The sequence below is a fragment of the Callionymus lyra genome, chromosome 9, assembly GCF_982586985.1.
Source record: "Callionymus lyra chromosome 9, fCalLyr1.hap1.1, whole genome shotgun sequence".
Classification (NCBI taxonomy): Eukaryota; Metazoa; Chordata; class Actinopteri; order Syngnathiformes; family Callionymidae; genus Callionymus; species Callionymus lyra.
The window spans coordinates 17937563-17949524 of NC_141826.1; the positions used below are offsets into that span (position 1 = coordinate 17937563).

Sequence of the window (11962 nt, forward strand, 5' to 3'; positions counted from 1 at the left end):
GACCCGAGAGGGAGAAGGTTTTTTTTTCAAAGAACCGACATCGTCCTGACATGATCGAACATGAGGAGGTTCTTCAGCGCGCAGAGAGACCAGGACTACGGTCAGATTCAGTACCTGACGGCCCAGTGCGCCCGACTGGCTCACGACAAAGGTGAGTTCTGTTCTTCAGTCTCAAGACTTCAGGATATCATTGACGTTTTTAAGTTGACTTTGTTTCAAATGTTGGTTTAAATACATGTGATAATTCAACCTTCATTTATGATTTTTCTACCCCAATTAAGTATCAATAATTGGATTTATTTCTTACTCTTAAAAATAAATAACATTTTATCTGAGATGAAAGATGCTCATTTATAAAAGAAAACCATATTAAAAAAAACAATATAACATTTAAAAACAAAACTTAATCATAATAAAATATATCTATATATACACTATAAACACCATAAATAAGCAAATAGAGCTAGATGCATTAATTTAATATCTTTCTTTTTTTAAACAAATTATAATTAAAAGCATACATGTAATTGTGTGCCATCAAACATGTATTTTATAAATAAGAATACTGTAAAATAATGTCAATGTTGCTTCAATAAAGTAAAATCAGGTTTAATTTGTATTCTATATTGCTATTTCCTGTGATTGAATATACTTTATTGACGTTTTTGGGTCGTTTCAAATTCCCAGAAAAACAATTTTCACTGAATTAAAACTATTAAATGTATTAAAATATGTATTATATTCATGGTCAATTCAATGACCTAACATTTCAACTACACTGAATACACAACTAAATAAAAAAGACTTGTTAAAATGTAAACTTTTAATGTAAAGATTGTAAACAATTTTGTTAAAGTTCAGAATTATTATTAGTATTTTTAAATTAATTTATAAATTTAGCATACCTTAAAGAAAATAAGATGAAAGGATTAAAAGCCACCGTGCGCTATAATTCCGTTTTAAGTGAGATTTAAAATTGAAATTGTTTTATAAACTACAACGTGAAGTTAGTTGAAATAACTGCACTGCTACTTATGGCCGGCAGGTGGTGCTCTATCTGTCAACGTTATTGCGGGATCTGAGTTGATTTCAAGGTCACTCTTGTCTGTAGCTCCAGGTCCGCAGGGGTCAGTACTAGTCTTTCAGAAATGTGTTAATCCTGACCTCTGAACTGGATTTGTGTGTGTGTGTGTGTGTGTGTGACGTCATCCTGCAGCGACGCAGGAGCGAGAGATCCTGATGTGCAGAGAGAGCGAGCGCGCGCTGCAGATCAACGTGCAGATGTTGGCAGCTCAGCTCTTCCAGCAGGAGCAGGTGAACAAGGAGCTGCAGGTGAACCAGGGTCGCCTCGTGTGCAGGATTCACCGGCAGCAGGTCATCTTGTTCTTCTTCTACACTTCCTGTCAGAAATGAGTGTCAAGGAAGTTCATGAACATGTCAAATGTATTCGTTAAGAAATTATTATTATTATTTTTAAATTATTATCCTATATATTAAAACCAGACATTTAAATTTTAAACCAAAACTTTCAACTGATTCTTTGAAATTATTTTATTTAATTCATGAAAAAATGTATTAAAATATAATTAATAAAACACAACAACACAACTAATAAGACAACAACAAAATAGGTATATATATATATATATATATATATATATATATATTTCCCAGCAATGGGTGAATAAAATAATCATCACAAAAACATAATTGAAAGAATAATGAAACAAAGAACATGATACATAAAACAAAATAAAAAAATAAAGTGAGTGCAAATTATATAAGAAAAATGTATTTAACATGTATGAGGACAATACAAAAATTAAATATATATGAAAAAAACAACCTAGAATTAATATATACTTTTTAATTTACATAAAAAATATGTACATGTATTTACCTTTTATTTTATTTTGTGTATGTATTTGCAAAAAAGAAGTTCCATGTGTGACTAATCTTTCAGTATCATGTTCAGCTTGATAAACATTCATGTGTGTCACAGATTAAAGAAAAAATCTAATGATTTAAGATGTACTTTTAACCATTTAACCATTATTTAAAACCCTTTCTCTATCCTGCAGGACCTGGTGGCGGAGCTGCAGCAGCGTCTGGTCTCTGTGGCGAAGGAGAACTCCCACGACATGGAGCTTCTCCTGCAGGTCAGATCCGAGCTCCTCAGTCTCCAGAGCTCTGAGGTGAAGCTGGAGGACCTGGTGGAGGAGCTGCACACTGAGGCCCACGGCAGAGCGGAGCTGGCACACAGCCTCCTGGCGGAGCTGCAGGAGGAGGCCCTGTGCTGGGCTTCTAAGACCGAGGACCTGGAGGCGGAGCTCCGCAGGTGGGCTCTCGCTCAGAGAGGGTGATGATGAGGGAGTGATGCTTCTAAATGATCTACTCCACGAACAGAAAGACGTCACAGCTGGACGAGCTCCAGGTGATCAACATGAATCTGACGGAGGAGCTGGAGGAGTTAAGAGGCTCTCATGAGAGGCAGGTGAGACCTTCACCGTCAAAGTCATCTGAAGAACAGACCGAATTAAAATGTCCCGCAGATTTAAAATATTGAAGAAAAATGCAAAACTGTAAAATTTTAATACGAAAAAAAGAAAGACCTTATTTTTAGAAAAGTGAATAGTTCATGAAAATTGATTTAAAATTAATAAAGAAATAAGGATGCAGATTTAATAACAAGAACAAAATATTATATTCAATAAACGGAAATATTTAACTCATGGATTTAAAGTTGTATAACAGGTCGATTTTTTTCTTTACTATAACAAATTCCTTTAACCCCCCCAAAAAAATATTAGATAAAAAAGTAGCCTCAATAAATTAAAATAAATAAATAGAAAAAAAATGCTTCTATAAAAACAAAAGAGCTTTTTTTAAATTGAAGTAAAAATCGTTTTAAAATCTGTTTTTTAATTATTGAAATGGAAAAAATGTGGAGGTTTCACGCGAAAGAAGGGTGCTTCCCTATTGGACCGGCATGTTTGAGTGCCAAGTTTCTACAACTTACAATGTCTTGACAAAAAAATACAATCTTTTATTGAATTAAATCATTAAGGCCCATAGGCCAGAACCCAAAAAGTTAACTTCAATCAACCATAAGACAGTGGAAGAAAAAGGTGTTGATTTTTTTATTATTATTTATAATGTTTCTTATTGAAGCAACATTTTAATTTAAAGCATTTTTATTGAAACTTGGAAGCAACTTTTTTTCTTTGTTCGAAGTCACACTTTTTAATGTAATAATAATGTATCAAATCGACCTCCATAAAGGTGAAGATTCACGTTTAAATCTCCAATTTACTAACTGCAGTTACACTACTGTCCAGCAGGTGTCGGTGTTGCTCCCCGCTCCTGAGCTTCACAATAAAGATTTAACTGTCAAATCAAAACTTCTTCACTGCGTTTGTTTGTGCTGACATCAGCTTCAGTATCAGTCCGTGTCAGCTCCTCTCCTCGCCGGCGGGTCTTTACTTTACAAGAATCCCCTGAAAACTCCCCAACAGTCCAGCGGCTCAACTTTCTCAGCCTCAAGATCTGGTTTACAAGTCCAGGACAGAGGGAGTCGTCCAAGTGTGCCAGTGAAAAGTAGGACGACATGACTCAGAAGCTCCTGTTGAGAATAATTCTGATTTAATCACACTTTAGGTGACTAAAAGACAACAAATACTAATTAAAGTTTTGTGAAGGTTAACATTATTTCACCCAAAAGAAGCAATAAATGAATACATAAAATACAAAATAATAGTGAAAATGTAAGATTCTAATTAACTGAAAATGTAATAAAAATAATTGAAATACATTAGTGAAAACAAACCATGTTAATGAAAAATGTGATTCAGAAATCATTTTTTTTAATTATTGCGTTTTTTTGTGTGCTTGAGGTTCGGACGCTGCAGCAGGAAAACCAGGTGAGTCTGAAGAAGCTGCAGGAGACGGTCGAGCAGTTCGAGTGGCTCTGTGAGCAGCAGCGCGTCTGGATCTGCTGCATCAAGAGGTGAGAAATTTCAGTGAAGAGTTTTAAGGATCAGGGAAATGTGAGTTCTTCTACTAGATCGGGTCAAAATTCTGGCTGCAGAGCTTTGTATCAACTGCAGGCGAGACAACTCCTTCTTGTTTAGACAAGAAAATAAACTCTTAAAATACTCTAAACGAGAAGACATAAACATGGATTACAAGCTCCAGATCATGTTGTGACAACATTTTCCTAAGTTAAGAGATTTTTCTCAGTTAAAGGAAACAGTTTCTGGTCAGTTTTCTGCAGTGTTGAACTAGAGACATGTCTTTATCAAATACAACACCCAGGTTTCTCAGGCTCAGTTTGACAGACTGACCTAAGTCTCCCAAGTACTGACTCAACCGTGGAACTTTATCATCAGGAGCAATAACCAGTTTCAGTTTTGTCCACATTTAGCTGCAAAGCGTTTTCATGTAAATACAGTCCATAAAGTATCTTATATATATATATATATATATATATATATATATATATATATATATATATATATATATATATATATATAGATACAAACATATATTTTTGGGGGCGGAAAAATGGATTCAGTATCTAATGCTGGAGTCGGCTGTATCCTCTTGTCCTCAGTCATCACCAGGATCTCTTTGGATGTCATTGTTTTGAATTTGAAGTAACATATAAAAATAACCGTTTGTTACGTATACATGCAAAACATAATACATACAGATGTACAAAAATGACATGAAATTGTAAAATGTCTTTCAGGTTCAAAAAGCATCTGTTGGAAGAGAGAGACTCTCTGTTACAACAAGTCAACAGGTTAAAAGAGCAAAAGAATTCAGACGATGCTGACGTTCGCTGCCGTCGATGCAGGAGTCAGAGGTGAGACGACTGAAGAATATTTTTGACAGCTTTTTATTTGTGATCTTAACTCCCGCAGCGGCACGACAGATTCAACTTTTTTATTGTAAAGGTTTCAGGTGACGTGAGTGTCCTCTAGGGGTCTCCCTCGCTGGGTGAAGTTTGCGTACGAGTCGGGTTTAACCTTCGTCACAAGACTTCCAAGTTTCTTTTCTGCTTTCAAATTAAAGACTGAATTCTGACAAAGTTGTCCTTCAGCGACTGGTATGAAGGTGGTGACGTCAACATCTTCGAACAGTTATGGAAGCGTTCGCTCACCACATCTGATAAAAACAAGGGATTAAAGATCTATCACGTCAACGCCATGTGAGGTCTCTGAACCCTGGAGGAGCTTCAACCTCAGAATGGGAGGGAAAACGTGGCACACTGTCAGAGGTATTAGAGATACCTGTCGGCTGTTCTCTGGGAAAGTAAGGAGGACTTTTTATTTGGAGCAGGATGAAGTGAGTCTGACCCGAGCCGATACAAAAGACTTGTACGAACCTACAGGCTGAGATTAAAAATGCTGCCAGTGTCACTTGAACCACAGCCAGAGTGTTCCTTTAAAAAACCACATCCGGACCGGGCACCCGAGTCTGTCTGTCTACTGTTTTGATTGCAAAGCCATTCTGCCATCAAACAGAACCACAAAGACTCCCTCCAGGAAGTTCTCTCAAAATCCCGACAGGACCACAGACACCTCATCCTTTCTGCATGGAGAAGGTGTCGGACGCATCGCCCCGGCTCGGCGTGTCATTCTCTGAAGAAGGATTGACAGAAAGAACACGAGAGACTCCTGAAGGGCGCCAACAGGGACTGACTGATACATTCTGGGCACTGGATTCACATCAGGCCTCTTTGTCTGTCTGGTGGCTTCCTCCCAAGCCGACCGGGTCGTCTTCCAAAGAAAAAAAAAAGAACTATATAGATGACGAATAATGACTGGGGGACGCTCGTTGCCAACAGCGTCTGCGTTTCGTTCCCTGCACCTTCTCGCAGGCTTTGCGGTGCATTTCTCAGGATAATTATTCTGATTGATCGCAGACGATGCCGGGTCTATTTTCTCTCTCTTCCGATCCTGAGAGAGCAAAGAGAGGACGGCAAATCAGTCGGATCATCATGGACAGAGAGGAAACTGTAACTGTATATGTGGGCAACGTGGTCGAGATATGGGTTCTTAGTCGGATGGTCGTCATTGGATCCTCAGTTTGCGCTGCATTGGACCTGAAACCATCAGTCGTCGAACCTATGCTGCTATAACACTTGACTAAGCCCCTCAGTACAATCTGTTTCCCTCGTGCCTACATCATTAACTGGCATTCTCCCGGGAGGGTTAAGAAAATGGAAGAAGGCTCCTTGCTTCTGACTATACCACTAGCCCAGGTTTTTGATATGAGAAGCTATACTGAGGAGGACCCTACTGGTGTCCCAGTAGTGTTGGGAAGCTCCTTGGTAACAGACATATAAAATGGTTCCACTACATAGTTTCAGCCTTACCTGACTCGACTAGACTTATCCAGAAACTGTTTCCTTCAACTGAGAAAAATTCTCAAAACTTGAGTTTGTCTTCTACAAAACTCGACAGTGAGAATTCTGACAAGCTCTAATAGGAGAACTCATATTTCCCCGATCCTTAAAACTCTTCACTGCCAGTTTCTTTCAGGATCAATTTTAAAATTCTGGTTCATAGTTTCAGATCTATTTATGGTCAGGCTCCTCCTTACATCACTGATCTGATCGAGCCTGACCATTAAACTCCACCGATGACTCTTTAGTGACGCCATGCCCTGGATAAAGGTCTTTAATACACGGTTCTTGTTTGTGTCTGGATTGCTAGTTCCTTTATCCAGCCAAGGACAGTATAATTTTTACCTGAAATGTATTATCATGGGGAAACGATAAAGTTGGCTTGTCGGGAGAAAGATTCCTAACAAAAGTTTTATGGTTTATCTGTGACTGTGGGAATGTGTTGGTTTTCTCCCAGAAAGTGTTGAAGGTTTCTGGGGAGAGAGAAGTCTGGGCTCCTTTATTTTAGAGACTCGACTTTGAATAGTTGAAGATGAAAAATGGTTGTTCAGAAAATGGGAAACAGTGATTAAAATAATGTGGATTCTTTCACATCAATCTGCAGGAATCCCTTTCTGAAACCTCCAGATGCCACAAAGTCTCTGGTAACTGGGACCGCAACAGAATCCCTGCCATCGGCACCTCATCTTCCCCCCTCTCCGGGTGACCCTCTCCCAATATGAGAACAATTACCTCGGGTTTCATCTCTGGCTCATTGAACTGTTTTTTGTCATGGCCCGATGGAAACTCAAAAAATACTTCCTCCTTTTTTTTATTTTTGGAAAACGGCTTCATCGTTCTTCGAAATTAGATTTCTGCTGGAAGGCTTTTGGATTTCCAGTTCAGTTCCGTGACACCAGATCCCAGCAGAGCCCACAAGTTCCCAGTTGAAACCGCAGTTATGGTCGACCAATTAGTGGCGATGATCATGTAAACATGAGCGCTTGAACACAGAAGCTCGGAGGATACTGCAATTAGCCATTACGTTATGACCAAAATGTTGGCATTGTGAAGGTCCCCAAGTTACAGTGTCCGGTCTCCCAGCTTGAAGGGAAACATGAAGACAAAGAGGTGTAGAAAGATGGTCTACTAAGACATGGGATGCTTTTAATTTGGAGTTGGACGAAGTTTTCCTCCTTGAAGTCAGTTTGTAAACCATGAGTATGTGAGCTAAAAACGTTGGCCGGATTTCCCAAGATTTGTTAAGAAGCTCCCAAGTGCTACAACCTTCTTAGGAACGCTCTTAAGAACGCTGTGAAAGAAGGAAGTCTGTGGAAGCGATGGACCCAAACGCGGAATTAGGTAGAAAGTTTCTAGGAAGTCTAAAATATAACCAAGAATGATCCAAATGGATAAAATCCTTGTTAGCGACGAGATGCAACGACTCCTTCAAGAAACCTAAGACCTATATATTTGTGCAGGCTTTTTATTAACTATATTGGGACTACTATGTTTTTTAAGGTGTTGTTTTGACCTTTTAAAGTTTTTAAATTTGGATGTATTTTAACTGTATATTGTTCTTTGTGACCCTGGTCTGTAAAAGGCGCTTTACAAATTTAAGTTACTTACTTATCAAGTCGTGTCAGGGACATTTCTATCCTGCACTTTCCCAAATTATAAAAAAAAAAGCTCAATCTTTAAGCACAAATGTTATATTTACCAAACTATCTTTAACACGAAGTATTAAATTAGTTCAAGACCAGTTTAACTGTTATTTAAACTCTCTGTGTAATAGTTGAAATCCACAATCTCTGTTTCTTATTTTATCTTAAACCCTGACGTCTTTATAGGTCAACAGATCAACCTGAACTTTAATCCACTTTGATTTTGAGCCAACCATCCGGTGGGCCACTTGAAATGACTTGTACCGGCCAGATTTAGCCCCCGAGCCAGTCTTAATGCTATTTTCAGTCAGTGTTTTTTTTTTTTTTACAAGTTTTTCTTGTTGTTTCCAGAGTCCTAGCAACAGCAACCAAAAGCCTCCTTGAGACATCAGCGCCTCCTCTAAGTCCAGCTCTTCTTCGGCGTCAGGCGTCACAAACGTGGAACCTCGGGCTGAACCGGGCTTGTTCTGATCCGGCCCAGTGACGAGTCTCACGCTGCTGTGTTGTGTCGCCCGGTGACGCACGTGTTCTCCGGGGCTTGTTATCATCGGCGAAAACAAAAGAAAGCACCTGAGAGTCGGCGTCTGTTGATGAATGTGAACAAACAAATGTGTCACTTAGTCATGACGACGTCAAGCGCTGAGTCAGCGAAACCAGAGTCTAGTTTTAAACACCTCGAGCGACTCCAGCTGTGGATGATGAAAGAATGATGGAGTCCATTCATTTCATTTGATTATGTTCTTAACACAACATTTGTTGGGGTTTGAAGCCGCACTCTAGTTTCCTCCCACAGAAACACCCAGAGGTAAATTAATTACAGTTACATAAGCTGGAGTCCTTTCCAGGGCATCCCTGTCACTCACCCCGAGTGTCTTGGGTAGATTCCTTCACCTCAAGGGCCTGAATTAAATGTAATTTTTGTGATTTTTTATGTAATTCAACAAAAATGACAGTATTTAAAAGCTGAAGAGCAACTTGGAATCCTCTGTCTTTTGATGACGGTTAAACCCGGTCGACAATCTGAGCGACTCGTACGCAAACTTTATACTTTTTCATCCATTTTTTCGCAGCAGAGAGACCCCTAGAGGACCTTAACGTCACTTCAACCCTTAAGAATAAAATGGATGCTGAAGTTAGGATCACAAATATAAAAGCTATAAAACATACTTCACTCTGAGCCATGTTTTCTTTTTATGTAACTTTTTGTTGTCATTGTTAATTTATATATTTTTTACAAATGTTATTACACGGTTTTTACATTGTATAACACACATATCATGTAAATAAGCAAAAAAGAACAAAATAGTAATTTAAAAAAAAGGATAAAAGTAATTGAGTCAGAACCAGAACCCGCTCCTGAAACCTTCTCTGGTTCTTCCTCTATGTTGTTTTCCAGGTCCTAACACCTCGACTGCCTTCTCACAGTCGTCCATGAGGGAAGTTATTTATTTTAAGTATATATATATATATTTTGCTGAGCCCACAACTCAAATATCTTCTTCTAAAAGAGTTTACACTCCTCTAAACTGTATGTTTTTCGTGTTTTTTGTATAGTTTATGTGCTTCCCTTTGTTTTAAACGTGACATGGTAAAACTTATTTTTTATTTTACAAAAATAAAGGTTTTATTAGGTGACGTCACTCACGCTCATTTCAGGAGCCAAGGTCTCAAGCATTTTGATGTAATTTATTTTGTGTTTTTTTTCGCTCCACTCTGAGTCCCTCATGGACGACTGAGCTCACTCTGGACACGTTTATTTGACCGAGAACCATGGTGTCCGACTCAGAGGTGCTCCTGAAAAAGTTTAAAACCTCGTAAAAAGTTGTCGGAAACTTCATCTTCTTACTTGTAAATAAAGGACAAAGAGAATTGTCTTGCTTTATTCAAGAAAATCCTGGTCGCAGTGTTTACTTCTCCTGCCTGAGTTTTTGATTTGTGATGAGAAGATGTTTCCACTCTGTCCGAGGCAGGAAGAAAAAAAAAAGGGAAACTACTCGGTCACATTTGGTTATAAAACAGAACGGGAATGACGCGGTTTTTCTCTGTGTTTGGACGCGAACGTAAATGTTTACCGGCGCTGTGAGTAAACACACACCAGCGTGAGGTGTTGAGGTTTAGCTAAAGGTCGTATAGACGGCGGCACGTGAGCCGCGAGATGACATCACATTTTTTGGAGAAATCCTCCTCGTAAACAGCGTCGAGGCGGACAAGCTGAGGGAGGGGAAGGTCACGGCGCTGACTTGGCTCGGAGACCCCGGGCGAGGGCCCGAGCCAGAGGACTCTGTGAGAAATTAATAAAAGGGATTAAAGCCGGGCCCGGAGTGGTGTGTCATCGCTCGCCCGGGTTCTGACCTCACCCCAGGAAGCCCTGCTGATGAACGAGCTGATCGTGAAGTCAACGACAAGCAGATCAATTTAATGTGTTTTAATATCACGCCTGGAGCAGGGGTTGAGAGCTTCACCGGTCAGCTTGGAAATTGAGTCAAACATGTCTTCAAGAGGATTAAAACTGATTCAATTCAATTACTTTTAAATAGATTTTATTTTGTTTTTTTATATAATGTATCAAGGAAATTCTCACACTTAATTTATATTTATTAAAACAAATTAAAAGATTAAAGTCAAATAATGTAAAAATCACAGTCATACTTCCTGTTGAAGACAGGAATCATATATTTTAAGTTATTTATTTTATTATATATATATATGTATATATATATATATACTAAAATATTTGACACTCCTCCTCTAAACTGTATGTTTTTCAAAATAAAAGTCAAATCTTAAGTCCGTCCCTTTGCTTTAAACGTGACATGGTAAAACTTATTTTTTATTTTACAAAAAAAACATGTTTTATTGGGTGACATCACTTAGGCTCATTTCAGGAGCCAAGGTCTCAAGCATTTTGATCTAATTTGTTTTGTGTTTTTTGGTAGTAGGATAGTGTATAGAAGTAGATCAGTGCCTTTATATATACTTTTTTTTATGGAAATGTTGTTGTTTTTAAGAAATGTATTCTTGATTTTTAAAAAACAAAAGGTAATATTAGCAAATTGAAAGGATGGATTTGTTTTTATTGAATAATTGAATTTAATTATTTGTACATTTAACGGTTCAAATTGGTTTGTTTTTTTCAGAATTGAATTACAAAATGTTTTCTAAAAATGATTTTTGAATTTGTTTCTTCCACATACAGTTTGCAATAATCCAAAAAATACATCTTATGACTCCAATTTGTTTTTATTTTTGGAATATTAAATTCAATATACAGTTGTTTATTAGTACTTCCATCATAGTGGTTAATTGAACACATCTTTGCTAGCTTACCTAGTGGCTAACAGTGTTAGCCTAAGTTACGCATCCGTTGAATGAGAACGCAAGTACGAATGAAACAAAAACATATAATTTAATACATCATATTAAGACTTGTTATGACATTAAAACATTGGATTTATTTCTCAAATGATGTTGATATAGTCTCGATTTCTGCAACAATCACTTTCGCAAATGGTTCTCTGCTGACATGATGAGTCATCAGTTTATTATTTTAACCTTCTGGCTTCATTGGATCAGTCCAGGCTACAGACTTCTGAGACGCCGACACATTCGTCTGCGAGTTATGATTTGATGGTGAATGGAGCTCCAGCTTTTGGATTTTCACTCTTTACAAGGTGAAAAACAGCCCGGAGGCTCCCGGGCGTCTCATCTGGAGCGCTTTCCCGGGTCTGGGAGGAGAACAGTGGGTTCCTCTGGGAACACTAAAAAGACAAAGTAACTATTTGCAATATCAAAGTACTAAAAAAACCCATCCTCCGCTCCAAATATATTCCTCAGATTTCCTTCCTGAGCGTCCAAAAGAGACGTCATGTGTGAGTGGGAGATAGGGAGAGAGCAGCGACGTCTCGGC

General features: G+C 38.3%; 1 protein-coding gene across 1 annotated transcript; it reads left to right on the plus strand.

Annotated features, from left to right (window-relative positions):
• Positions 1-60: 60 nt before the first annotated feature.
• Positions 61-8543, plus strand: LOC148072105 (uncharacterized). The gene is made up of 7 exons (XM_087799367.1): positions 61-151; positions 1217-1374; positions 2082-2338; positions 2407-2494; positions 3894-4006; positions 4751-4867; positions 8407-8543. The coding sequence occupies exons 1-7, from the start codon at positions 61-63 to the stop codon at positions 8537-8539; spliced, it is 957 nt and encodes a 318-aa protein (XP_087655493.1). The 3' UTR covers positions 8540-8543.
• Positions 8544-11962: the final 3419 nt, after the last annotated feature.